This window comes from Pseudovirgaria hyperparasitica (genome assembly GCF_010093815.1).
Source record: "Pseudovirgaria hyperparasitica strain CBS 121739 unplaced genomic scaffold EJ05scaffold_3, whole genome shotgun sequence".
Taxonomy (NCBI): domain Eukaryota; kingdom Fungi; phylum Ascomycota; class Dothideomycetes; order Acrospermales; family Acrospermaceae; genus Pseudovirgaria; species Pseudovirgaria hyperparasitica.
This window is the reverse complement of record NW_022985551.1, coordinates 2,128,424-2,151,680: the sequence shown is the minus strand read 5'-3', so window position 1 is coordinate 2,151,680 and position 23,257 is coordinate 2,128,424. Positions and strand designations below refer to the sequence as shown.

The window sequence follows — 23,257 nt, the reverse complement described above, 5'->3', positions numbered from 1 at the left end:
TCCTTTCGGTGGTGGTACGACAGGTGTAAAGGAATAAGTGAGTCCACAAAGGTGTATGAAGAGAGGACAGTTAAGAAGGCATGCGGCAGTCTCAAGGCCAAGGTTGTTGGCCAAAACGTCATGGAGCTACCTGGGTACACGCGGTACTTCGGAGGCACTTGCATGTGGGCTGCACGCGCGCAAGGTACTGTACTGTGAAAATAACTACCAAGGTACATATGTAGAGACTTAACCTGCTACCAAATGTCCGGTGGTACCTTTAACATTTATTCTACGAACACAGTACAGTATAAACCTCTTGGATGGATACGTGCATGTGCATACAGATATCATGTCATGTCAATGATCTGCACGTCAACTTTATCGCACCTGCACCTACAGGCACCACGGACCCACACTATCCCTCTTTAGGCTAAGGTTAAAGTGTTGTTTGACATGAAGTGAAACATTCGTCGCTCGCTTCTATTGTCTCTCATACGTCTTTCATATCATGTTTCCAGTCAGTCTTCTAAGGTCTTCTGAGGATTCTGATACCTTCTCAGGCTGTCCTCCATAGGCACATTTCTAGATACCATACACTATAGGCTCGAGCATGATACGGCTTGGTGCAATACCACTCATGACGACCCTCAGAAGAACGCACACCATCCTATGTACATCGCAGCCAGATTGCGTTCGCTCCTGGCCTGTCTAATCAGCGCGTCCACATATCCTTCAACCCCCAAGGGCACACTATCGCCCTTCATCAACCCCTTGAGCTTGTTCTGCACCGCGTCTAGCACTTCTTGTGGTGTATCAGGCACATCTGCCCCAACGCCAGTCCTCTTTCTCTTCTTCTGCGCACCCACAAAGTCCGCTGTTGGATCCCACACAAATGTTTCGAGGATAGTCATCAGAGTATCCATATTTTGTCGGCAGATCCTCAACACGAGCTCTGCAGCAACGCGGAAATGTCCTTCGATGCCAGCTGGCCCCATTGCATCGAGCATGTTATGAGTGAGACGGAAGGGAACAAGTTCAGGCTTCTCAAAAGTCAGGCCCTTGTCGAAGAGGCAGTTGAAGTCAACGTGGAATATGCCGCCTTCCGCATCGAGCAGTACATTTTCGCCATGTCGATCGCCTAATCCGAGGACGTGTCCGACAATTGACATCACGGCGCAAGATCGAGAATATCGGTGTCGTGCTGCAAGCCAGGTAGACGGGTCAGGAAATGACTCTGTAAACCATTCGTGTAATACAGGTGCGAACTTGGAAAGTATGTCGAGAGTAAATATTTCGGTGGAATGTGGTGGATTCGCACAAGCTGCGTCGAGAAGGGTGCGGATTTCACTATAGTCTATGACGACATTGTTCTGACGATAGATGCGAATGATGATGTCTCGGATTGGCTTGAGATTGTCCACCCATTCGACAGTGCCGCACTCTTCATTTAGGGGCGTGACACCATAAGTCTTGATATAGAGTTGACGCTTAGACGATTCCACATCGCGCCGCAGAGACCGGTTGATCATTGCGTTGAACTCCATGAGGCGTTGATCCTTGCGGAGGTCGTCCTTGGGCTTACACATGAGACCGTACTTACGGCCATCGGAACCAACTATAGTCAGTTTGCGAGGCCGCTGAAGAGAGCTCAAGACGAGAACATCGTCCTCGAACGAGCTTATTGTTAGAGCGAGGCTTGGACTTGGAAACGCCTTGTGTTTGCGAACGTGTGTCGAGTCCCGTACACTCGGAAGGCTTGTCGTCATCGTAGCCTCAATTGGAACAACTAACTGGCATGGTGCTAATTTCATGTTGAATGCAAGATCCTTACTGAGACTGACATGGGTGACTCTTGCATCCACGGCTACTTCGCAGGCATTCAGAAGTTGTTCCGTCAGTCGCTGGCCATGCGTAATGAGCACCCTCAAGTCGAGTCCCGAGTTGTCTGCTCGCTGCTTCTTCGAGATCTCTTTGAGTTTACTGAGTACTTGCTGACCTCGACTTGCTCGTTCCACTGCTGTCGATTTGACGACAGCCAGCAAAGCCCACAATGTTTGTTGGGGATGAGCTGAAGCAATCCTTAATATTATATCTTGCAGGACCTCCCAAACTTTCACATTCGGATGGCTGATGCGCGTAATGATTTGCGGGAATGCCGTATAGAAGACGTACGGTGGTATACGCTCAACGGCATACTTCTGTAGCTGTTTGTGTACGTACGTGAGATTCTTGATACGCATGTTGGAGAGCTCTACTTCTGCTGTGGATCTCCGTGCTGCTTCATGAACCTCCATGCCCAAGTCCAGCCACAGCGTGAGGACTTTTGGAACAACCTGATAGTAGTATTTTGCTCCGTATACCATAGATCGCGTGTAATTATCAATGACCAGCTTAGTATGCTCTCCAGAGATATATGATGAGCTTTGCTTATTCCTTGGGAGAGCTTTCTCTGCTTCCAGGATCTTGTTATAATGTTTGCCCAGGTAGTAATGACCTTTATCCCATCGAGCATAAGATTTTATGACGTTTTGGTACCGTCGGGTGATTTCATTTGATTGTGTTTGACCAGCTTGATCCAGCCATTTTGTGAGTAGTAGATTTGCACGAGCTACTAGTCGATTGGGTTGGTCGTTGACTTCGATACCAGTAGATACTGTAGAGTGTGTGATGGCCGGCACTTCGGCTGCATTTGGCTCTCTTGGACGGAAAGAGTCCGTATCAATGGCACCTTTGAGAGTTTGTATCGCTTTTCTTTGGTGGCCCTCTTTCCACAGTAACTTAGAGTGCTCTATCTTGGCCTCCTCGTCTCCTAACTGAGCTGCGTGCAGTACAGCGTTGTAAGCTGTGTTCGAGAACTCTGATTTGCGTGCCAGGGTCGCGCTTGTCAGCCACGACGATGCTTCGTCTAATTCAGTAAATCGGAGTCTATGATGTTTAGTGCCATTCCTTTGCATAGACCGAAAATGCTTACTTCGATAGCTGCATAGCGGCTCGTCTCGCTCCTAGTACATACTGCTTATCAGATGTGTATGCACCTATTATCTCCAACCTCTGGTTCAGTACTGGCAGGACAGCCTCGCGGCTCTTCAGCTGCGAGTTGCCGCAGCCACTGATAGCATCGATCTCGTATAACAGATGAAGCTTGAGCAGTTGGACGTGACAAGCATGTAGCGAAGACGTTGAGCTTGCCGTAAGGCTTCGCGTGATGCCTTCCTGCACCGCAGATAGTGTGGATTTGAAGTTGTCCTCGTTGCCTTTACGAAGTGCGAGTAGGGCTTTACCAACGCCCATGTTGAAGTCTTGTGTAGAGAGTGATACATCTTCTGGCACACGTGCGAGAGCCTTCTCCAGTCGGTCCCATTTGCCAGTGACCCAAGCTGCCTCAGCAGCAAAGGGCAGGGCCCGAGAAGGTAGCACAGAAGAAGAGTTACTGAAACTCTCGACGTAATTTAGCAAGGAATCTGTTCAGAGTAAGCTTTTTTTTTTCAGCATGAGTGGATTATGTATACCATATTGGCCTGACTCTTTGAGGCATGTGAATAAATCCACCTGTAAATCCTGATTCTCCGGGTCTTGAGCAAGAGACAACTCGTACCAGCTCTGAGCAGCAGACCATCTTCCCGCTTTACGATGTTCCAGGACTTGCCGAGCTGGGTCGACAAGCGTAAGATGTGCAGATATACCTTCAATACTGTCAGGTTCATCAATTTGGGAGTAGATCTGCTGCATGTACTGCAGATGGGGTTGTCGGTCGTAGATGATTCCGAGCGATTCTGCTTTTCCGGCTTGTTGGCGCATGTACTGTTCCCAATGGAATAGTGCGCGCGCATAGGAACCACATTCGACAGCACGCCGGGATATTACTTCAGCTGGTATTATACTGAGTACGTTCTCGACACTGCTGATCAGTTGAATTTCCTTAAGTTCGTCTAGTTCGGCGGGCATACGGCCTCCACGCGAGGCAGCGACCTTCGCATCGGCAACTACTCGTCTCCTTTCATGCAACCATCTAGATAGGTAGTCGAGGACTTGGAAGACATTCTGGGATAGATCAGCACTTTCTACTAGGCAAAGAATGGTCACCTACTTCACAACACTGTTTGATGTCTTCGTCTTCGACCTGGCCACCTTCTTGCTCGTATTGGAGAATTGCGAGAAGCTCTTGGGCAACATCACTGGAGTCTATATCAGTGCCACCGATAATCACATTCAATGCAGCGAAAGGAAGCATGAATGTAGCAATAGACAGATCATGTCCCCGAATGACACGAGATAAGACTCCAAAAAGCATGACGGCATTCTCACCCTTCCCTTTTTGCAGAAGGTTAAACGTGAAAGTGCGTAGCCAAACAGAGTGACTCGTTTCACTGCTGAATGTTGGAAATAACCGAACATCAGAGACGTTGCCAACGTTGTTTTGTATACGATACATCGAGCTGACGAACGGTATCAGAGTATTACGAGCGGGCTCTGACATGCTGTGCCATTTCTGATAGCTGATTTCGTTAGAAGCCCCACGTGGCTTCTGTCCCACAACCTCATGGAATTTACCAAAACGAAGAAGTTCTTGCATAGCATACGCAAGAAAGCCTTGCGCCCTCGAATTTGGCGCTGATCGGAAGGCTTTGACCAGTATATGCTCCAGCAGATGAGCAGTGAACGTGATCACCTCCGCCGCGCGCTCAAAATTGGACAGAACCAGTATGTCTTTCTTCTCCCTTATAGCTTCCACTTTGTTTGAATCAATACAGCCTATGAGACCCAAGGCAGAAGAAACATAACGGGCTATGTCGGCATCATCATCGCCAAAGCGGGCGCGGACGTCTAGAAAGCAGCGCGCAAGCTGGGATATAGTGTGTCCGGATTTTTGGCTCACCGCAGACTCGTGCAGAGCACGCTGGTTTGACTCTAGGAACGGAAGAATTTCTTGAAGAGCTTGTGAGACCACTGTTGTGCTTTCGTCTTGTAGTCGACGACAGAAGGCGTCGAACTGTCGAAGTGGATCTGATCCCCCTATCCTTCGTTTTGCAACTTGCCCTTCGAATTTCGAAAGCATATCAATTCCTCTCAAAGATGGGAATGTATCAATGTGCTCTTTGATCAAGTCACCTTTGTTCTTAAACAGATCCGACACGAGGTCATGAGCCAGGCTTTGCGTGTCGCTCTGAAAATTGGACCAGCGACGTGCAATAATCGACATCGTTGGATCAAGGAGGATACTCAAGTCATCGTCACTGACTGCGCGAACCAGAGTAATCCAGACTTGAAACGCTCGATCCCGAAGCTGTTGCTCATCCAATGCGCATTGCAAGCACGCTCGAATCTAGCTCCCTTGTTAGCGTCAAGTGCTTGATCATGACTGTGATACATATACCTGTGGGACTGCATTGCTAACAAGCTCGCCAGCAAGATTGATCATCTCTTCAATAGCTCCTAAACATCGCTTTCTTTCCGACACAGGACGAGGATCTCTGGGACTGTCGATTACAGCGGTAATGTGAGCCATGATACCAAGAATGTGCTTCTCAAAAAAGCCTTTCAAAACTTGTGTCTTCGGAAGTTTGTTCTTATCACGTCTACCTTCGGCCAAAACGGTGAGCGTGTGGAAGCCAGTTTGCACCTGTTACACGAAACTACTCAGTTTTCATTTCAACATATATCTTTAGACGGTTTCCGTACCTGGTTCTTTTTGGACTGCTCAATATCAGCGGCTCTTTTGAGCATTTCGAAGGCTACCAATATTGGCTCAGCACAAATTAGACCTTGCAGAGAGGTCTCTTGAAATTCAGGCGCGGCTGTGACGAGAAGCTCCAAGCTAGCCTTCTCTACGGAGTCTGATGGTTGGCACAGCAAGAGGGCAAGTATTGCGGCCAGATTTCTGCTCGGTTGCGTACAGACATCTCTGACTGTAGCTGATGCACCTCGAGCTGTAGCTATGCGCCTCAGGGTATCGACCTTCTTAGTCAAAACTAGGTAAGGCACCGTATCTGTTTGAGTTAAAATTAATAGTTGATTAACACTCATGCTGAGCCAGTCAGCCAGTAGTTGTGCTTTCTGAGGGCGTGTATGCAAATTTTGCACAACAGTGATAGCTAGACTGCTCCAGAATGGTCTAATCAAGTCTGCTGGTGCCTTTTCAAGCGCGGCGGCCAACCCGGAAAGCTACGATAATCAGCGATTGTCGAGAGGGGATGTGCAGGTTGTACTTCATTGTAAGCGATCCCACAAATGGGGGTATTAGAATGGCCTAGGCAGTCGATGAGATATAGCAACGCTAGGTTCAACTCTTCGTCACCACATACTCTGATTTGATCGTCAGCAAGTCCGCTGGAACCTTTGTCGTACTCACCTAGCCACCTGGCCCCACATCATGATCAATGTCTCTTGCTCCACTAGCTCATTCCGTTCTGATAAGGTTTTCAAGAATTTCAGCGTTTCTCGACGATTCTTCGTTCGAGTGACCTCTGCAACATGGCCTTGCAGGAAAGGAATAATAGCGCGGCTAGGACACAGTCAGGGGATACTACTTGCCTTCCAGACTTTTAGCGAACCTACCCGGCTGAGATACGAACTTCTCTGTGAGAACTTGTCAATGCTTTTAAACACCATTCCCCGGCCTTTGATTCAAACAAATCCAAGAATGCCGTGTCATGCGTGTGTAAAGCATGCCGGCGTATTGAACTCGCAAGTAGTACTCGATCGCGAGGCCGGAGCGCCCGTGGCATGAGGTCTGTTATCTCGTATATGTACAACGCTTGTTCTACAAGGTGATCCTCGTGGTAATCTTTACCAGGGCCTGATTCGGGACTTGTGTGGTTCTTTTCTATATCACAAACCGAGCATAGTCGCCGCAGATTCCTCGAGGTTCCTACAATCTCGAAAAGGGAAGACGAATATGCACATGGTATCAAAGAGAAAGACCTGAGAAACTCGTGCTGATCATCTATATTAGGCCCCCCAAATACGAGTCTGTTAAGTCAGCTTCCTACGATGAGAGTTACTGGGACCACCTACTCGGGATGGCGCGCTTCGAATAATTGTTGAGGAGTAACGATAGCGTCTTTGGGGGACTCCTCGCTGATTGCCTTATCAACTTGAACATGTTCAGGTTCTGAATTTCGGACGCATTCGCTAACAAGATCGTTCAGGAGCTTGCTTTGATGCTCATTACAACTTCTGTCGTTCAATTTTATTCGTTTCGTAGGTCGACTTGTCTGTCCTCCGGTTTCCTCTCCCTGCAGAAGAAGGCTTGCAAACGTAGCTTCCAGAGTAGGGTCAGTAAACTTGGGCATCGAGTCTCTAGTGCCATCTGTAGCATCTGAAGTCAAATAGCTATCTTTGAACTTCTCCGCCATCTCATGACCAAAAGCAGCACTGATTGCGACCTATCAATTGCATTTAGTCTGCATTCGAGCCTCAATAGGACTCGACGTACCTTCAAGTCGGGACTCGAAAAGCCGGATGCGCCTTCATAAGTATACGGAAGTGTGAGTAATAGCCTACGAAGTCTTCGGAAGCTCAAACTTTCTACCATTTGGATCTGTTGTCTTTGCACGCCATATTGCGTGGTGGTGCGAGTCATCGAAAGAAGGCGCATGAGTGACCAAGCCAAGCAACCCTCCAAAGAAAGTGATTCGTGTTCTTGGTATGCAGCACTGAACAGGTCTGAATAGACGTCGGTGACGATAGTAAGCGAACGCGGCAAAGAGATTAACGACTGATAGCCGTCTTTCTGTGAATAAAATGCTTCATCTAAAAGCTGAAGAAATCGAACTTGAAAGATTTGACGCTGGGTTAGGGTGAACGCGTGCGAGCTGATTGCTTGAAACGATGACCACAAACGGCCACAAGTTTCCAGAAGCCAGGAACGATCGGTATTCGATGAATGAGCTTTGAGGGAGGCCTTGAGCTTTCTTGATTGACATTGCGTGATGACTTCAAGGAAGGACCTGGCTATTATTGTCGCTTGTGTGGAGGATGCCACAACCATTTGGCAGCCGGGAGGAAGGGCTACCAAATGCTGACTTTCTGGCCATACCTTGAAAATACCATCAGTCGGAGGTAGGCTCACTTTGAATGATTTGATAGACGCAGAGGGGTCAGAATTTATTCTATCGAAAGCCTGGAGCACGGCTGAAAGGGGTCAGCATGTAAGAAGGGTCGGAAGGGACTTGCGAACCTTCAACAATTCCCTTGTAGATGTCTAGCAATGACATGGATTCACGCCATAGTGACCCAGACCCATGTAGAGTCTTAAAGCATCCTACTAAAAGGGAGCACAAGTGTTGTTGCAGCTCGTCAAGACCATTTCGACCTACGAGGAACAAGATCTTTGGGAGCAGCGTAGTAAAAAGACGAGGTCCTTTACTGTCATCCTCTTGAGTCGTCCGGAACAAAATGAGCTCTGGAGTCCGTTTCAGTATTAGCTCAATAACATACAGACTGTCTATGGCTTGAGCAATTAGGGTCTGTTGGTCGAAAGGATTTTCTGTGAACCCTGAAAGGCCTGCTTCAGCAACAACCGTTACGAGCTGTGCATTGACATCAGGATCTGGCTCTTCTGCAGATGATGTATCTTTCAAGTAGTCCTGCAGCAGTTGAGCAAAGATGGCCTTTTTCTCTGGCTCGCGTGCTGTGCTGCTCTGCGCGTGATGATTTACAATCTGAGCAGCAATCGTAGATGGAGGAGGAATGCCATTAGGCTCTCGAACACTATTGGCAGAACGCTGCGTTGACAACACGCTCGCGCGAGCCATGACTTCTCGAATCGTTCCCCATGAGGCGGTAGTAAATTGTTTGTTGTATCTGAGAAGATTCCAAGATGAACGCGGCTGGGGTGACGCGTGATCACGTGGATGATGATCTATCACATTAATTGGTCGTCTGAGCTCTGCCGACGACGTCAAATGAAGATTGACCGTGGGATATAAGTAACGACCGCCCGCCCAAGACAGAATTACCCCAATGCCACCTCGAAAGCCAGTCGAAGCCCCTTCGGGGCCAGTCGATGCCTTCTTCCGAAAAGTTGGTGCAAGTTATCGCCGCAACCTCAGTCGACACCCATTTGCGCTTTTCGGTGCACCATTCGTCCTCACTATCGTTGCGGGTAGCTTCTTCCTCACGCCAGCAACGGCTCTAAGATATGAACGGCACAACCGTAAGGTCCAGGCTCTGGGCGTAGAAGGAGAGAAGCAATATATGCAAGAGTTAGAAGCGAAGAAGAATCATAAATTCGACATTCGGGAAGAGTACTTCGTAGGTCACACTCGCATTCTCCCAAGTTGTCATAGCTAACGGGTACCCGTCATAGAAACTTGCCGGACGCGACCTCGATAACTGGGAACAGGTCAGAGTGCCAAGAAAAGAGGGTGATTTTGATGGTGTCTTCAAATGAGATATCTCCGTGTAGTTGATATTTGCATAGCGTTGGAGTCGGGTTTTGATTTTGGAACAGAGTAGATCACCATGTCGACCATTGTCGATGCGGCGAGATACACTGATCGTTACGACCGCAAGCCTAAAAACAGGACCTCGGTCGAGAGAAATACAGAAACTTGTTAACAGCCATGCCTGAATCAATCATCGGTCTGTCGTTGTGAAGCGTCCCAATACAGTCTTGAGAGGGACTGAAGTATCCATATAAATATATGCTCAGATTTATCTGACCAGCAGCAGGACAATGACTACGGCAATATGTCAGAGACTTAAGTGTATTGTCACTCATCCAAATACAGACTATGTACGGGCAGGCAATATAGTGCGCTCTAAGGATATGGCTGAATATACACATTGCTGTCACAATAATCACTCTACATCACAGGGAGGGTTAAAAAGATTCACGGATTCGAATTGAAAACTACATTGAATGAAGCAAAGTTCAGATTTCGTCGCACTCGGTAGGGTAACGTGGATCATAAACCTCATATCCGAGATCATCGAATATGCTTTTGGGCTCTTCAGCCTGTACTGCTGCTCCACCTATTCTCTTGAAACCAGGCTTCGGTGCTGCCGATTGCTGACTCGACTTGTCATCGTTGCGCTTCATAGTCATAGGCTTGAAGCCGCCCTTCTTCTTCTCAACAGAGGGGTTCGCATCATTCACAGCTTTCTTAGCCCCGTCGAGATCGAGACGAACGAGTCCTGCTTCTGCGTTCTCTTTGCGCCGCTGACGCTCTGTACGGCCAGGGTCGCGCGATGCTTCTTTAAGGTCCTGAAGTCTCTTTGTGGGAGTTTAGTGTAAAATGTCTACAGAACGATAAGACGTGATACCTGTAGAGACCTTTTGGTGGTTGTGCTCGTATGATGTCAAGTGAGAGTCAAGCTCTGGTTGACGCGCGTAGGCTTTCTGGCATAGGTCGCAGAAGAAGTTGCGCGCCGCGTCTCGGGCACTCTCTGTTTGAGGAGCTGGGTTTACATAGTTGCGCGGCGGCATGATGAAGACTGCGAGATCCGAGTTTCGTCAGACTGGAAGGACAGATAATTTCCAGAGTTGGGTCGTGCGCGCCGTTGATTGCATTGGTCGTCAGTGGAAGATTATATCGTGTGTTGACATTGCAAGTGCAGAAGTTGTCCAGTGTTGAAAGGTGGATCTTAGAAATGATGTAGCGTCGCGCACGGACATATGTAATATCTCGACGCCGAGTGGACAGGATCCCAACATATATTCATAAACACCAAATGTCACATCACCGGCCTGACAGTACAGGCGACGGGGAAACCCCCTTCGGCTTGACCGAGGTCGATCCATCCCCAATCGAAGACACACCGTACGAAGTCTCAAGCGACAGCTACTTCCCACAAGCGACGTCACCGCCGCAGAGCTCTACGACCTCGATATTTGGACTCGGTAACCATGGACCAGCATGGTATTGTACGTGGTAGAACGTTCATATACATCTTGTCCAAAGTAACTCATAGACTCCAAAGTAATCCGCGCCCAGAAATACTCCTCATACACATTCACCGTCTTCGCCGCCTTCCATGTCACGAACACCGCCATCCTCCCTCTCATAACCCGTTCCGTCACATCGAGCGACAAATACCTCCTCCTTACGCGCCCATACTACCAGAGCTTCCCTCTTGAAGCACTGCTAATCGGCATACCAGCCATCACACATGTCGCAGCCGGTGTGGCATTGCGCCTTTACCGCCGTAGCCAGTCCCTAGGCTGGTACGGCGCGGAGTCACGTAAAGATAGACGAACAATAGCATGGCCCAAGGTCTCGGGTATCAGTGCGCTGGGGTTTGCATTGTCTCCGCTCGTGGCCACACATGTATTCGTCACGAGGGTGCTACCGATGTATCTCCACGGTGACAATTCAATAATAAACCTTTCGTATGTTGCGCATGGGTTTGCGAAACATCCGATAGCGTCGTTTGTAGGATATACTGCTTTGGTGGGTGTAGGGGTCTTCCATGCCGTCTGGGGCTGGGCGAAGTGGCAGGGGTGGACACCAGTGCAAGTCACGCAAGGAGGACCAGGAGGACAGCTGCGTAGCAAGAGGAGGTGGTATAGCATTAATGGAGCAGCAGCAGCTCTGACTGGTCTCTGGCTTGCTGGAGGTCTGGTCATCGTGGGAAGAGGTGGCCAGGCAAGGGGATGGATGGCTAAAGAGTTCGACGAGCTATACAACCACCTCCCCTATTTATGGAGGTTCTCCTCTTAGATTAGAGGTGTGTTGAGCGTGAATAGTTAATCGAGGATGATCTTGTATATATGACGGACGTGAGTAAACTTTTTGATACAATACTAGAGATATAGAACTCTCAGGACATCATCTCCTCCCTAGATCTATATCAAGCACTTGCTTCGACCTTTCATTCCCGCCCACGGCTGCTTTGCCTAAGCCAAAGAACGGCTTGATCGCCAGGTCCACCACATCCTCAAAGAAGCCCTCAACGATACCCTTCAGGTCATCTCCCGTTTGCTTGAAATCCGGAAATGCATTCACCTCCAACAGCCACGTGTTTAAGTCCTCATCAACCATAAAATCCAGCCCAAACATCTCAAAAGCGTTTGGTATAGGCTGAAAATGGATCATCATGCCTCTGGCGGCAGCCTCGAACAATGCGCCTGTTGTGTCACATATCTGACTCCAGACCGCATCTTTCCAGTCCTCTGGGGCATTTTGAGGCCTGGTCAATGACCAGAATTGGTTCACGCTACCCTCGCGAATGTCGCTGCCTTGAAGACACGTATTCGTCAAATGTGCTCGGAGAGCATCTGCTGAGTCTGCTTCCCAGGGCGGTGAGTACGGCTGTGCGGCGAACAGTGCGAGCATTGGCTTGTGTACGTAGACTTTGAGGGCACCAACAGCCAATACATATGTCCTGATATGAAATTTCCGGGGTCCATGATCTGTTATGGATGGCTCCAGGAGGAGTGGTGGGTGTATATATGGCTGAGCGACAAAATGACGGAGGTGTGATGTGATGATGCCATCGCCCTCTCTCTCGTGGTTCCTGGCATCCTCCGTATCAGATGTCTCCCCGTCATCGTCCGAGTCCGAAGGGTTTTCAGCCTCCCATTCCTCGAAGATCTCCTGTAGCTCTTCTTCCGTGCTGAAGAGCCGAATGCCTTGCCCTCGATCACTCATGCCTGGTTTCAATATCCACCATTCCCGGTCTTGTGGCTCCTTGCCTTCATTCTTCTCGAAGCTCTCTCTGAGCTCAAAGGCTTCAACTAGCGCATCATCGAGGAACTCTGCATAGTCGAGCTCAAAGTCCACGGAAGCTTTCACGTGGCCTTTCAATGGTGTTTCTGGATGTTTCGTAATCCAGTTTGAGACAGTGTTTGAAAGGTAATGCTTTCGAATAAGAGCTTTGCGGATTATATATGCATTGACGAGACTTTGTGGGTTGGAAACCGCGTGCTGAAAGTCAATAGACTCATAGTCCCTAAATTGCAGCACTGCAGAGGCTGGTGTACAGGTGTCTATTGAATCTTTGAGCTCGAACGTGGAACTTGGTAGCCTCTTCTGCAGAGAACTTATGATAAGCGGTTGTATGTAGTCATCGTCATAGTCGATGATCGCAGAAAAATTCATGGTCAGCAGGTTTTGTTGTGTGGTCGGAGACTTTGTCGAAGAAATGCGAATTTTTGAGCATGGGAATGCTTCAAGCTAGTCTATTTACGGACCTGAAATGATTAATATTTCAACATATCAATTACCTAGAACAGCTTATTATGCTGATTAGTACAGTTTTTGTAGACTTAACATAGGGGTTAAACTTACAGAACTCACACCTCATAGTGTATGATCTGCGTGACTATCTATATAGAAGCGGTTTATTATGGGCTCTCTGCGACACGCTCAGCTTGCATGATACTGTAGAACCAGCTGTTCTTTGATTTAATATCACAATAATGCCTTCCGTATAGCAGAAAACTGACTGTTTCTGGTAAGGGTTATAGTATTTTCCCATGTATTGACAAAATTAGTCTGCTGATACTGGACTCTCTACCGTTAATTCGATATAGATCTTCGACTGGATTATACATTTGTTAAGCCTGGAATGAGCAACACCACGCTTATGAATAGCCATATACAGTCTTACCTAGAACTGAGTAGTCCTTGTTCAATAAACAGCTACAAGCTTATACCACTCGTTTGGCCCTCTATAGTAGGTATATCAGTACATCTTCATCTTGAAACCTTGAATTTGCATAAAGCAGAGACATACATCACGATGTTAACACTTTGATCAATCATTCACATCACATATCGATATCATATTGCACAGGTTCGAACACCACGCAAAACTCTCTCCTCTCTGTTGTCTATTGGACTATCCACCTCCCCCCTCCCCCGCCACCTCCTAAACCCTCTTCTTGCACTCCGTGCATACCTCGACTCCACAGCCAGAAACGCGGCACACCCACCTAGTGCGCTCGATCGCGCGACTGCAAACATCACACATCGCCAACGTTTCCGACTGTGGAGCGAGGGGCACCTCCTCCGCCTCCACCGACACCTCCTTACCCTTCACCGCACGCCGCGGGTCCAGACACGCCACCAGCAGGTTCCACCCCGAAGGTTTCTTGGCAACAGCCTTTGCAGGCGCGTGCATGCCGAAGAAGGCCTTGGGGTACACCGGGTAGAGCTGGTGCTCTACGCCGGCACATTGAAGAAAGGCAGGAACCTGTGGTGGGCGCCTGGCTGCCGTGACGTCGGCGGTCTGGTATGCGGCCTGTGTGTACAAGACCGGGCGGGTGGTGTCGGTGGAGCTGACGCCCCAGCTGTCTTCCAGCGCACTCTCTAGCACGCCGATGTTGCTCATGGTGGAGCTCATCTGCTGGAAGCGCAGACTGAGGGCGTCAAGCGGGCTGCTCTCCTTCAGCATCGCCCTTGTGGCGTAGTTCGGCTGGTCCGGGGTGATGATGCGTGCTTCTTTGGCTTCGAGAGCCCGGCACACGCGTTGGTGGAAGGAGGTTGGTCGGAGTTTGTTGAACCGCTCCGGTTCGGGAGCGCCAACGAGGCAGGCGATCTGGCAGGCTTTCTGCTGCAGCGAACCCTCGAGGGCGGTGATGGGTGTTTGAGAACGCATTTGGATGGGACCGGCTAGTCCTTGGGAGACGATTCTCTGCGTGAATGGAGAGGGTGCAGAGGCGGTGCTACGCTTCGATGGCGAAGGGTTGGGCGTAACGCTACTTTCAACTGTGGGAGTGATGCTGCGCTCTGACACCCAGTCATCTTCAGAGTCTTCAGGTTCTGGTTTCGTTTCGGATGCGACAGTGACCCATGAGGGTGTGCTTGAGTGATACATTGGACGCGATGGCAGAGGCTGCGGATTTGGTTGAGGAATAGTCCATTGAGGTATGGGATACGCTTTGATTGTGCTGGTTGAGGAGCTACGTGAATGACTGGGAGGGGTTTGAGGTTCCGCATATGTATTGGAATCGCTATATGATTCGGTTCGAAGTACCGGAGAATCGTAGTTGGAATTCGCATCGCTGTCGGAGTCTGATTCCTCTTCGACGGGGAGGGAGCGAAGAGAGGAGCGGCTTCGTAAGGCCAACTGGTTAGAGCCCATGGGGAGAGGACCGCGAAGGGAACGTTGTGACATATCTCGAGAATACGGATGTGTTGATACTAGGAGTGTGGCTTCGAAAGAGTCTCTGTGAGAGTTCCTGTGAGAGCTTCTGAAGGCGCCTCGCTGTGACGATGACAATGACAATGGCTCAGTGCGTTCGGATATAACTGAGAGGCGGTGTGGAAAGTAATGATCTTCGTCGGAATCCAGAAGCAAGTCGTCTACTTCAAATGCGTCGTCAAATGGGTCGACGTTGGTTTGATCCAAATGATCTGCGTCTTCAGCTGTAGGAAGTTCCTCGTTGCCTGTAATCAAGCCTGGGAGGTCAACCGTATTGAAAGTCGCGTCGAAATTCGAGTAGAAATTATTCCTGCTTGGCCGCTGTGGGCGCGTATCTGGAGCGACATTATCAAACATTGTCATGACAGAAACTCCAATGCAGCGAGAGCTGTTTGGAAGGATGGTCGATACCTGTTTCTTGACAGGTAGGAGCTGAGCAAAGGTTCGTGTAGGCGGAACAAAACGACGTCCACGAAATTGACACGCGGTGGATGTTGAGGTTGAGACTGTTGTGAAAGGTTTGCGGGGGGGCACAGCTATTTAAATACCCAAAAACTGCGTAAGGCGCCAGTCAAGATTAGACGTGAAAAGGTGTTGTTGTTGTTGTTCACTTGGGCAGTGTGGATCCCTTAATCTCGTTCGTTGTTGGGAAGTGAATTGCGAGATGCTGCGTGAAAAAGGCTTTCCCATGTGACACAGACCGCTGTAGCTAGACGAAAGAAGAAGTGGTACTAACAATGTTGCTCTACAATTTCTTCTTCAAGAGGCCTTTGAAAAAGTCAAAACTATTGCTGTCACTCTGTAGCTGGACAATTTTTCCCGTCGGCCGGTCCTCCCATCCAAGCTCTTCGGCTACTAGTAGACCCCAATCACGAGTGATGCCCCTTATGCGGGCTCGCATACCACCTTCTGTCTCTAATGTTACAACTTGATCACTAGTCAAGTCAGTACCAGATGTCCTTCCTGTAACGAATTGTGCGGTCACGTACGTATGCAGCCAATTCTTGCAGTATATGTCCTCAAGCTCGCTGTTCCATCCTGTCCGGCGAAACTTCCGATATATGTCTTCTAGACAGACAAGAATCTTCGCGAGGATCTTCTCTATTTGGAACGACCGTAGTCCCTGTGCATGTGCGAGTTTATCCAAGCTTGTAGTGGGAAGTCCGTTCGCAACATTGAGGCCTATGCCTAGCACCAAGGTAAAATCGCTGCCGGAGTAGCTAGTGTTGATGAGCAAGCCTCCGATCTTGACATAGCCTCCGCCTTCTGCATTCTTATCCAAATCAGGATCGAGTGCGTAGATGTCGTTGGGCCATTTCAACTTGACTGGTAGCTTGGAGTAGCTGGGCTCATAGGATTTGATAGCAGTGACAATTGCAAGAGCAGCAAGATACTGGATGAATACGACAGGGGCCGAAACTGTGAGCGCGACAGGGTGGCGCATGACAGTGCTAAACATGAGCCCTCCCCGAGGCGCAACCCAAACATTTGTGCCCCGACCTCTCCCAGTAATTTGCGTAGTAGCTGTGGCGGTGAAGCCATCTGGAAGATGTTTCAGTAGCGCATTGTTCCTATGAAAATTAGCAGAGAAGTATAACTCTGGACTATGAAGTACTTTTCGAGCATGGTTTGCGTGCTTGTTACAACTTCACCATATAATAAGTACTTTCCAAACTCTCCATCCTTCTCTTCAGCTTTTAGTCGATAAGCTTGCAAGTGGGCAAAATACGCGGAGTGGTTAAAGCTAGGAGTCTCTTTGTAGGATGGTAGTTCGTCTTCATGCGGGAAGACTTTCTTCAAGGCTTTGTCATAGTCAATCATAGCGGGTGCTTCGGTAGGTTTTGCAGGGGACTCGGTTGTTGCTCCTGAGATGGACGATGCTACTGTATCCTTCAAGGTTTTCATCGACCAAGACGACCGCTTCTCGAGGTGAAATGTCTCGTGACCACCTTCCACATATTCTTCCCCGTCATCTATAGTGATGACTTCTTCCCAGCTCGAAACGAGTTCGCCGACATCTGAGGGACGATGAGCTGAGAGATGGAGGCGGGAGAGTGAAGGTACCGGCTGCTCCTCTTCATTGACCTGCATGCCTAGCTTCCTCAGACAAGCCTTCATAAAGGTCGTCCTAGGCTTTTCGTTGGCAATTACAGTATCTACAACTTGCTTGTAGTTGTCTTCTGCCCCTTCTTTGGAGAGATTGATACCGGCAAACCTGTCTAATCTTAGTACAATCGATCAGAAAAAGTCTACGAGGTGCTGACTCTGGGTGAGGCCCCGTGAGAATGACATGTCCTTCCCCAATTCTACGATAGACTACGGCAGCACTCCCTTCCCCGGAATCGACATTCAAATCTTCTGTAAAACTAGCCAAGACCTCAACTCCTCGGCTCTTCAGTTTTTCGGCATCCACAAACACGCCACCACCGTTATAGTACACTCTGAAAGGGGCTTCCAGCCCTATGGAGGTCGGAAAAGCATCTTTGTTGGCCTTCAGCTCGACTGCTCGCGCACCAGCTTCGCTATTGTATACAAATCCTGGAAACGCTAGACCACGGCAAGCTCCTGGGAAGAATCCGAGCTCTCTATCGCCAACGACCTCCATTTTCTTGTCTCCGACTTCGAACTCGCAACGATTGGAGCCATAGTAGCCACCAGCACAGAATCCGATGAAGTTGCCACCGCGGTTCACAAATTGGGTAATCTTTCTATTGCCATCTCCGTTGAGTGTCCGACAATAGCCTGTATCGGCGCCTCCAGGGAAGACTAAAAGTGCGCACGTCGCAGACCACGGTTCTTTGAGGATAATGTTTCCATCCACGGGGATGACCGCATAATTCGGTGAAAGGAGTCTCCTCAGTGTGTACAAACAGTGTCTTATAGACTCCTTGGTCGCACCATGGCCTGGAGAATGATAAATTCCAAGTATACGTGATCATCTGATATGTACTTACCAGAATAAACAAGCACGTTCAGTCTCCGACTTGCGACCATGTTGATGGAGTTACCAATGCGATTGGATCAATACGGTATCCAGACCCAGCCTTTATATATATTCTTGCCTCCGAACTAGGCCATGGTACCCGAGTTCGACAGGTTTAGTACTAAGCATATACCGTCTAACTCGGAAAACGAGACTGTAGTGAAGGCAGCAAGGATCGCACGAATGTGTCGTTACGGGATGATCAACTCAATGACCTTGTCCCAATATAATTTAGCACATAGACCTTGATGCCTGTGATGAGAACTGTAAACGCGGAGGACGGAGCGGAGTTCGTCGAGCCAAAAGAAGCGTCCTTTTTTATGCCTGAGGCACACACAGCCTAACTCGAATCTGATATACCTCACCTCCCAAACTAATTATCGTTTGACGTCGGTGCTCTGCTCTGCATCCTCATCGACGACCACTCCTAATTGCCATGAGCTCAACGTGCGCCCGCCGGGCTCTCACACGTTGCTCTGCAATGTCATCATACACCCGCGCCCACTCCCAAAGCACGCTCACATACATACGATTCGCCTCTAGCACCCCGGTCTCCAGAAACACATTCAAGCCGCCGATACGAAACGCAACAGGGACATCATCCTCCCAATCCACAACCTCAAAGCCCGCAGCACCCACAAAAGCACCCGCAAAAGCACCCGCTCCATCGTCTTCTCAAGCCGCTGCTCCAGCCCCCGCCACAGCCAAACCTGCCGCAGACAGCAGCAGCAATAACACCCACGACGTCGTCGCCGGAAGGTTTCGCCCGGTGACCGCTGAACCCCTTCCGCCAACATCTCGCAACGAGGCCGCTACATCAGGCACGCACGATCTTTCCGAAGGCCTCGTCGACTCGCCGCCGCCACCGGACCCCAGCGCGCAGGCGATCGACTGGTCTCGTACATACCATGGGCTAGGCGACAGCGCGTTCCCCCCGCAGGCGGCCGAAGTGTTGCTTGCGCCGCTGAACCCTGATGATGTGGAGATCAAGCCGGACGGGATCATCTACCTGCCGGAGATCAAGTATCGGCGGATTCTGAACAAGGCGTTTGGGCCGGGCAGCTGGGGGCTGGCGCCGAGGGGGGAGAGCATTGTGACGGGGAAGCTGGTTACGAGGGAGTATGGGTTGGTTGTTGGCGGGAGGTATGTCTCGCTCTCTTTGTTTCCATTCAATGGTCTCTCATTTTACGTGTCCTACCTATTGGTTCAAGTTCTAATGTTTAATTGTGTACAGACTTGTCTCTGTTGCCCGCGGTGAGATGCAGTACTTTGATCCCGACGGGATCCCGACCGCCGTCGAAGGCTGCAAGTCCAATGCATTGATGCGATGCTGCAAGGACTTGGGCATTGCGTCCGAGCTCTGGGATCCACGATTTATACGCAAACATCTCGCTGAATATGGAAGAGAGGCATGGGTGGAGCATGTCACCACAAAGAGGAAAAAAAAGATTATGCTGAGGAAAGATGACCAGGTACGATATCCGTTCAAGGAAACTGTTGCCGGCAAATGAGCATGAGTATGTACTATACAAAGAGTCTGTAATTGGTTCAAGTTCTCGAACTGTGTACATATATGATGACATAGATTTATGGGGCACTGCCAGTAGGTGAGCTGGTTACAAGCGCGCTTAAAGTATCTAATCTCTACAAATCGTTTACTGTGTGTCCTGCTGGACGTTGTGATACTTCCAGTCGAGTGTCGCCCTTGCATGAAATCCAGTTCTTACGCCTACCCAAAAGCCAATGGCGTTGTCATGAGGTCATAATAACGAAATCTAATAAGCAAGGTCAGGATCAGCGCCAGTTGTCTTTCCTCTAGTCATGTTGTCCCGCGGATTGTGTCTGGAGGTAGGGCTTAAAGGCTTCGAGCCACTCCAGTTCCATGGCATCCAACTTCCTTGAGGCGCAGGAGACCTCCGTCCACCACTACCGCTGCCTGAAGAAGCTTCATCGCGATCGATCTTGTCGAAGTCAACCTCACTTCGGCTCTTGGGTAAGTCGGGTCGACCTTCTTGCTCGGATTCTAGGTCCATAGCTTCGCGGTCATAAGCTTGAAGTAGCACATGCAGTCCCTCACGTTGCGTATTTACATACAACATGCGTTCGTCTTTCCCCCTGAGATCGTCTGGAATAAGAGTCCCACTCCTCTGAATTTCTTCTGCTCGAGCATCTCGCGATCCTGAATAGAATGTCGAAGCACTAGAGATAGCTTGCGTCACAAGACCATACAAATCTGCACCGGGTCCAGAGCCGTGTGAAGGCCTAGCAGAAGGCATCATGAACTTGCCTAGCAGCTGTTGCGCGTAGTTCTGGCTAGTATTTCTACTATTCGGTGGTGTTCGCGGTGAAGGCTCCATGCCCATGACATTGACCTTTGCCCATTCAATTGCGAGCTTCAGATATGCCAATCCCATGGACTTCGCCTTCTCATGTGCATCGCTAATGTAATATTCGATCTCTTCTTCGTGGTGTGCAAGGAACGGCTCAACGTGCTCTTGATAGAGCATCGTGGCACCATGGGATCCGGGCATGACGAGGGAAAAATGAACGAGGAAGCGGATCCATGAGTAGAAGGGAATCCAGGTCAGTATGAAGGCGAACATGGATTCTACCAGGAGCAGGAGAGAGAGGATGCACCAGTACATGAGCCATGGTACGAGCTGGGCTGGGTCGGATGCGCGAAGGGCTTTGTAGGAGGCAAAGATAGGGAAGAGTACGGTAATGACAGACCTGTAGACGAGAGGTCAGCATCGACACTTTATATCTCGTGAGCCGTAGCTGAAGCTCTTTGTAGTCACCGCCTAATCGGAAGATGTAAGGTAGCTTAGACTCACGTCAAGATGTCTGCTATAAAGCCGAACATGGTGCCTGTTCGAGATGATATGGAGATGCTGAGGCTGTAGAAGTGTTTGTGACAAGAGGTGACGTTTATACCTCTTAGCTGGTGTAGGAGAATGAAGGTGGCTCCCGGCGTAAGTCACAAAGAAGAATAGGTATCAGTTAGCTGTGAGTGACCTTGAAGCTAAAGATGAAGTGCTCGTGACGGGTGCATGGACCGACCCATGGATCCGAGAATGACTCGCTTGCCCTGTCCGCTTTGCCCTGCCCCGCGCCCGCTGCCAAATATAGGGCTGGCGGAATTCCGATTATTAGTGCGGGGGCGGGGAAGTTGATGTTTTCGCAACAAACATATCATTTTTATGTGTCTGGCTTCTTCAAGCATGCAACCATTACCATCTGAAAGTCATATTACACTATACAGCAGACCTTCTCCGTCAATCAATGGCCTCATCTGGCTAGCTTCGTCTACACTTCTATCGGCCGTGTACTGGTGATATCATCATCTCAATTGTAGACTCGATGTACCAGGCACCAGGGGTCGCATGATTCAGCGAGAAAGCAGAGCTTTCTTCATGAACGGGCATTGGTCTGTAAATCTAGCATATCTGCGTACACTACTTCAACCACCCAGCAAGCCACCCACCTCCCTCCTTCTTCTTGATCTCCATGCCTTCCGGTACTGCACTCACCATGGCCTCCTGCTCGACTCTCTCGTTCCAATTGCTCACGAAATCTTTGATGTAACCTGGTAGCTCCTTGGCTCCATTTGTCTTCGCTGGTACTGGCTCTCCCAGGTGCTCCCACAGCGGAATGACCCCTGTCCAGTATTTGTCTACGTTCTCTTCATTTTTCAGATCCTTCTTGTCGTCCTTCACTCCTGTGTCCCTGATCTTTGCACTCGCACTGTCGATGCGAACTTTCAGTATGCGCGTGCTCGCGATCTCGCCGGCATCAGGGGGTGAACGACAATTGTCCCAGCGTTGCGGAACAATGCCGTCTGTCACAAGCTGCATAGCCCAGAGATTCTCTGCAGCATCGGCCGGAGAGACCGTAGGGTCGAGAAGGCGCGCGTGGCCATAGATGATAGCACTGCGGTAGTTATAGCTATGGTTAAACGGGGTGAGGGCTAGGACAAGGCCGTCTACTTTCGTAGCCGCAATGCTGAGAGGTACACCTTCTTCAGTAGCATTGGGAGTATCAGGGGACTTGGGCAGCTTGAACATGCGGGCTGAGATGTAGCCATGAATGTAGGCGTGTGGTTCGGTATCGTTCTCGTATTGTGCGATGCGCACAATCATCGGCAGTGTGACAGGGTACGGGGACTCTGGAGAAGGGTTGACTGAGACATGAGCAACGGGTGAGGTGTTGACGATGGAGTGGACAGTCGTAGCATCGTAATGACCCTTGGAAGAAAGGTCAGTGGCGGTAAGTGAAGATTGAAGAGCGAGAAACATACCCGCTCTGGGTGACGGCCGATTTTGTTGTCCTTGCCCTTGGGGTAGGTGAAATGCTGCATAGTTGATAGCTAGAGTGTCAATTAGTTCTATCAATCAGTGGTCATCGGGTGAAGCAACGATCTGCTATGAGGGTCAAAGGCACGATGGTGGCGTTGGTGGAGCGGGGTCAACTATAAGTTCACTCAGGTCTCTTGAATAGTGCAAGCTGCGAAAGAGTTAAGAGATCAGGAATCATAGTCCTTTTATGTATGCTGAGATACATTGTGTGAGTCAGGCCGTAAGACATGATGACTGGAAGCGCCGGTAAGTCTTGCGAGAATGATTAGACATACAAAATACCACAGAGCTGGAGTCCTGTTCTCCCATCTCGGAGTTCGAGGGACTGGGCACTAGTCCCAAAAGGGCAACCCGACAAACCAGTCACCGTAAGGCATTTAGTCAGGCATTCACAGTTCCTAATCCCGTTATCAACGTGTTCATCTCCTTCAGATCCAGATCTGCCGGCACGACGACAATAATCCATTGAAGCTGGACTTGGATGCGTGGAGAGAATACCGGCATAGAAACAATATCCTCGTCCACTCCAGCGCTCGTGATGCTGAGTCTACTCTTCGCCCTATTTGGACCAGTGGAATATCTACATCGTCTTAGGTGTAGATATGTAGCTTCGCGTGTGCACTTGAGACTATCTCAGCAAATCTTCACCTAGAATATGTCCGGACTCTTGTGTCTATCAGCTCTCCCAATACAACCGTGTCGTCCGGATCACGCAGGTCGGTGGCCGATGCATTGAAAGCATCAATACCCTTGGGTCCGCGTCTGGAGACCAGCGATGAAAACTCGTGATCGGTCTTTACCTCTCGAATTTCAAAACCCCCAAATAACATGATCATCGGGCACG

General features: G+C 49.5%; 10 protein-coding genes across 10 annotated transcripts; 3 read left to right on the top strand and 7 right to left on the bottom strand.

Moving 5' to 3' along the window:
- Positions 1 to 451: 451 nt before the first annotated feature.
- Positions 452 to 8,759, bottom strand: EJ05DRAFT_449694 (uncharacterized protein). The gene is made up of 12 exons (XM_033742342.1): positions 8,162 to 8,759; positions 7,418 to 8,115; positions 6,997 to 7,367; positions 6,538 to 6,951; positions 6,332 to 6,484; positions 6,189 to 6,285; positions 5,662 to 6,144; positions 5,357 to 5,602; positions 4,070 to 5,305; positions 3,492 to 4,023; positions 2,954 to 3,443; positions 452 to 2,907 (listed from the first exon to the last, which is right to left on the bottom strand). Exons 1-12 carry the CDS (start codon positions 8,736 to 8,738, stop codon positions 630 to 632), a joined length of 7,575 nt encoding a protein of 2,524 aa, XP_033603873.1. The 5' UTR covers positions 8,739 to 8,759; the 3' UTR covers positions 452 to 629.
- Positions 8,760 to 8,887: 128 nt separating this feature from the next.
- On the top strand, positions 8,888 to 9,752 carry EJ05DRAFT_508586 (cytochrome c oxidase assembly protein cox-16, mitochondrial). The gene is made up of 2 exons (XM_033748018.1): positions 8,888 to 9,237; positions 9,293 to 9,752. Exons 1-2 carry the CDS (start codon positions 8,947 to 8,949, stop codon positions 9,374 to 9,376), a joined length of 375 nt encoding a protein of 124 aa, XP_033603872.1. The 5' UTR covers positions 8,888 to 8,946; the 3' UTR covers positions 9,377 to 9,752.
- A 107-nt stretch (positions 9,753 to 9,859) lies between these two features.
- EJ05DRAFT_536197 (zinc finger domain-containing protein) lies at positions 9,860 to 10,619 on the bottom strand (the record flags this gene model as incomplete). The annotated part of the gene is made up of 2 exons (XM_033749296.1): positions 10,262 to 10,619; positions 9,860 to 10,201 (listed from the first exon to the last, which is right to left on the bottom strand). Exons 1-2 carry the CDS (start codon positions 10,412 to 10,414, stop codon positions 9,860 to 9,862), a joined length of 495 nt encoding a protein of 164 aa, XP_033603871.1. The 5' UTR covers positions 10,415 to 10,619.
- Positions 10,620 to 10,659: 40 nt separating this feature from the next.
- On the top strand, positions 10,660 to 11,648 carry EJ05DRAFT_483787 (uncharacterized protein; the record flags this gene model as incomplete). Its single annotated transcript, XM_033745285.1, has 2 exons — positions 10,660 to 10,852; positions 10,909 to 11,648. The coding sequence occupies 2 exons, from the start codon at positions 10,660 to 10,662 to the stop codon at positions 11,646 to 11,648; spliced, it is 933 nt and encodes a 310-aa protein (XP_033603870.1).
- A 7-nt stretch (positions 11,649 to 11,655) lies between these two features.
- EJ05DRAFT_264005 (TTL-domain-containing protein) lies at positions 11,656 to 13,086 on the bottom strand. The gene has a single exon (XM_033740285.1). It carries the CDS (start codon positions 13,026 to 13,028, stop codon positions 11,757 to 11,759), a length of 1,272 nt encoding a protein of 423 aa, XP_033603869.1. The 5' UTR covers positions 13,029 to 13,086; the 3' UTR covers positions 11,656 to 11,756.
- A 333-nt stretch (positions 13,087 to 13,419) lies between these two features.
- On the bottom strand, positions 13,420 to 15,438 carry EJ05DRAFT_483785 (uncharacterized protein; the record flags this gene model as incomplete). Its single annotated transcript, XM_033745284.1, has 2 exons — positions 13,420 to 13,539; positions 13,831 to 15,438. 2 exons carry the CDS (start codon positions 15,436 to 15,438, stop codon positions 13,420 to 13,422), a joined length of 1,728 nt encoding a protein of 575 aa, XP_033603868.1.
- Positions 15,439 to 15,820: 382 nt separating this feature from the next.
- Positions 15,821 to 18,069, bottom strand: EJ05DRAFT_435261 (putative biotin apo-protein ligase; the record flags this gene model as incomplete). Its single annotated transcript, XM_033741691.1, has 5 exons — positions 15,821 to 16,010; positions 16,065 to 16,646; positions 16,691 to 17,290; positions 17,340 to 17,979; positions 18,030 to 18,069. 5 exons carry the CDS (start codon positions 18,067 to 18,069, stop codon positions 15,821 to 15,823), a joined length of 2,052 nt encoding a protein of 683 aa, XP_033603867.1.
- A 377-nt stretch (positions 18,070 to 18,446) lies between these two features.
- Positions 18,447 to 19,717, top strand: EJ05DRAFT_473916 (Mgm101p-domain-containing protein). The gene is made up of 2 exons (XM_033743494.1): positions 18,447 to 19,201; positions 19,293 to 19,717. Exons 1-2 carry the CDS (start codon positions 18,540 to 18,542, stop codon positions 19,567 to 19,569), a joined length of 939 nt encoding a protein of 312 aa, XP_033603866.1. The 5' UTR covers positions 18,447 to 18,539; the 3' UTR covers positions 19,570 to 19,717.
- EJ05DRAFT_263938 (uncharacterized protein) lies at positions 19,575 to 21,135 on the bottom strand. The gene is made up of 2 exons (XM_033740284.1): positions 20,893 to 21,135; positions 19,575 to 20,788 (listed from the first exon to the last, which is right to left on the bottom strand). Exons 1-2 carry the CDS (start codon positions 20,919 to 20,921, stop codon positions 19,834 to 19,836), a joined length of 984 nt encoding a protein of 327 aa, XP_033603865.1. The 5' UTR covers positions 20,922 to 21,135; the 3' UTR covers positions 19,575 to 19,833.
- A 160-nt stretch (positions 21,136 to 21,295) lies between these two features.
- EJ05DRAFT_508579 (uncharacterized protein) lies at positions 21,296 to 22,677 on the bottom strand. Its single transcript, XM_033748017.1, has 2 exons — positions 22,356 to 22,677; positions 21,296 to 22,302 (listed from the first exon to the last, which is right to left on the bottom strand). The coding sequence occupies exons 1-2, from the start codon at positions 22,413 to 22,415 to the stop codon at positions 21,514 to 21,516; spliced, it is 849 nt and encodes a 282-aa protein (XP_033603864.1). The 5' UTR covers positions 22,416 to 22,677; the 3' UTR covers positions 21,296 to 21,513.
- Between the last annotated feature and the right edge of the window lie 580 nt (positions 22,678 to 23,257).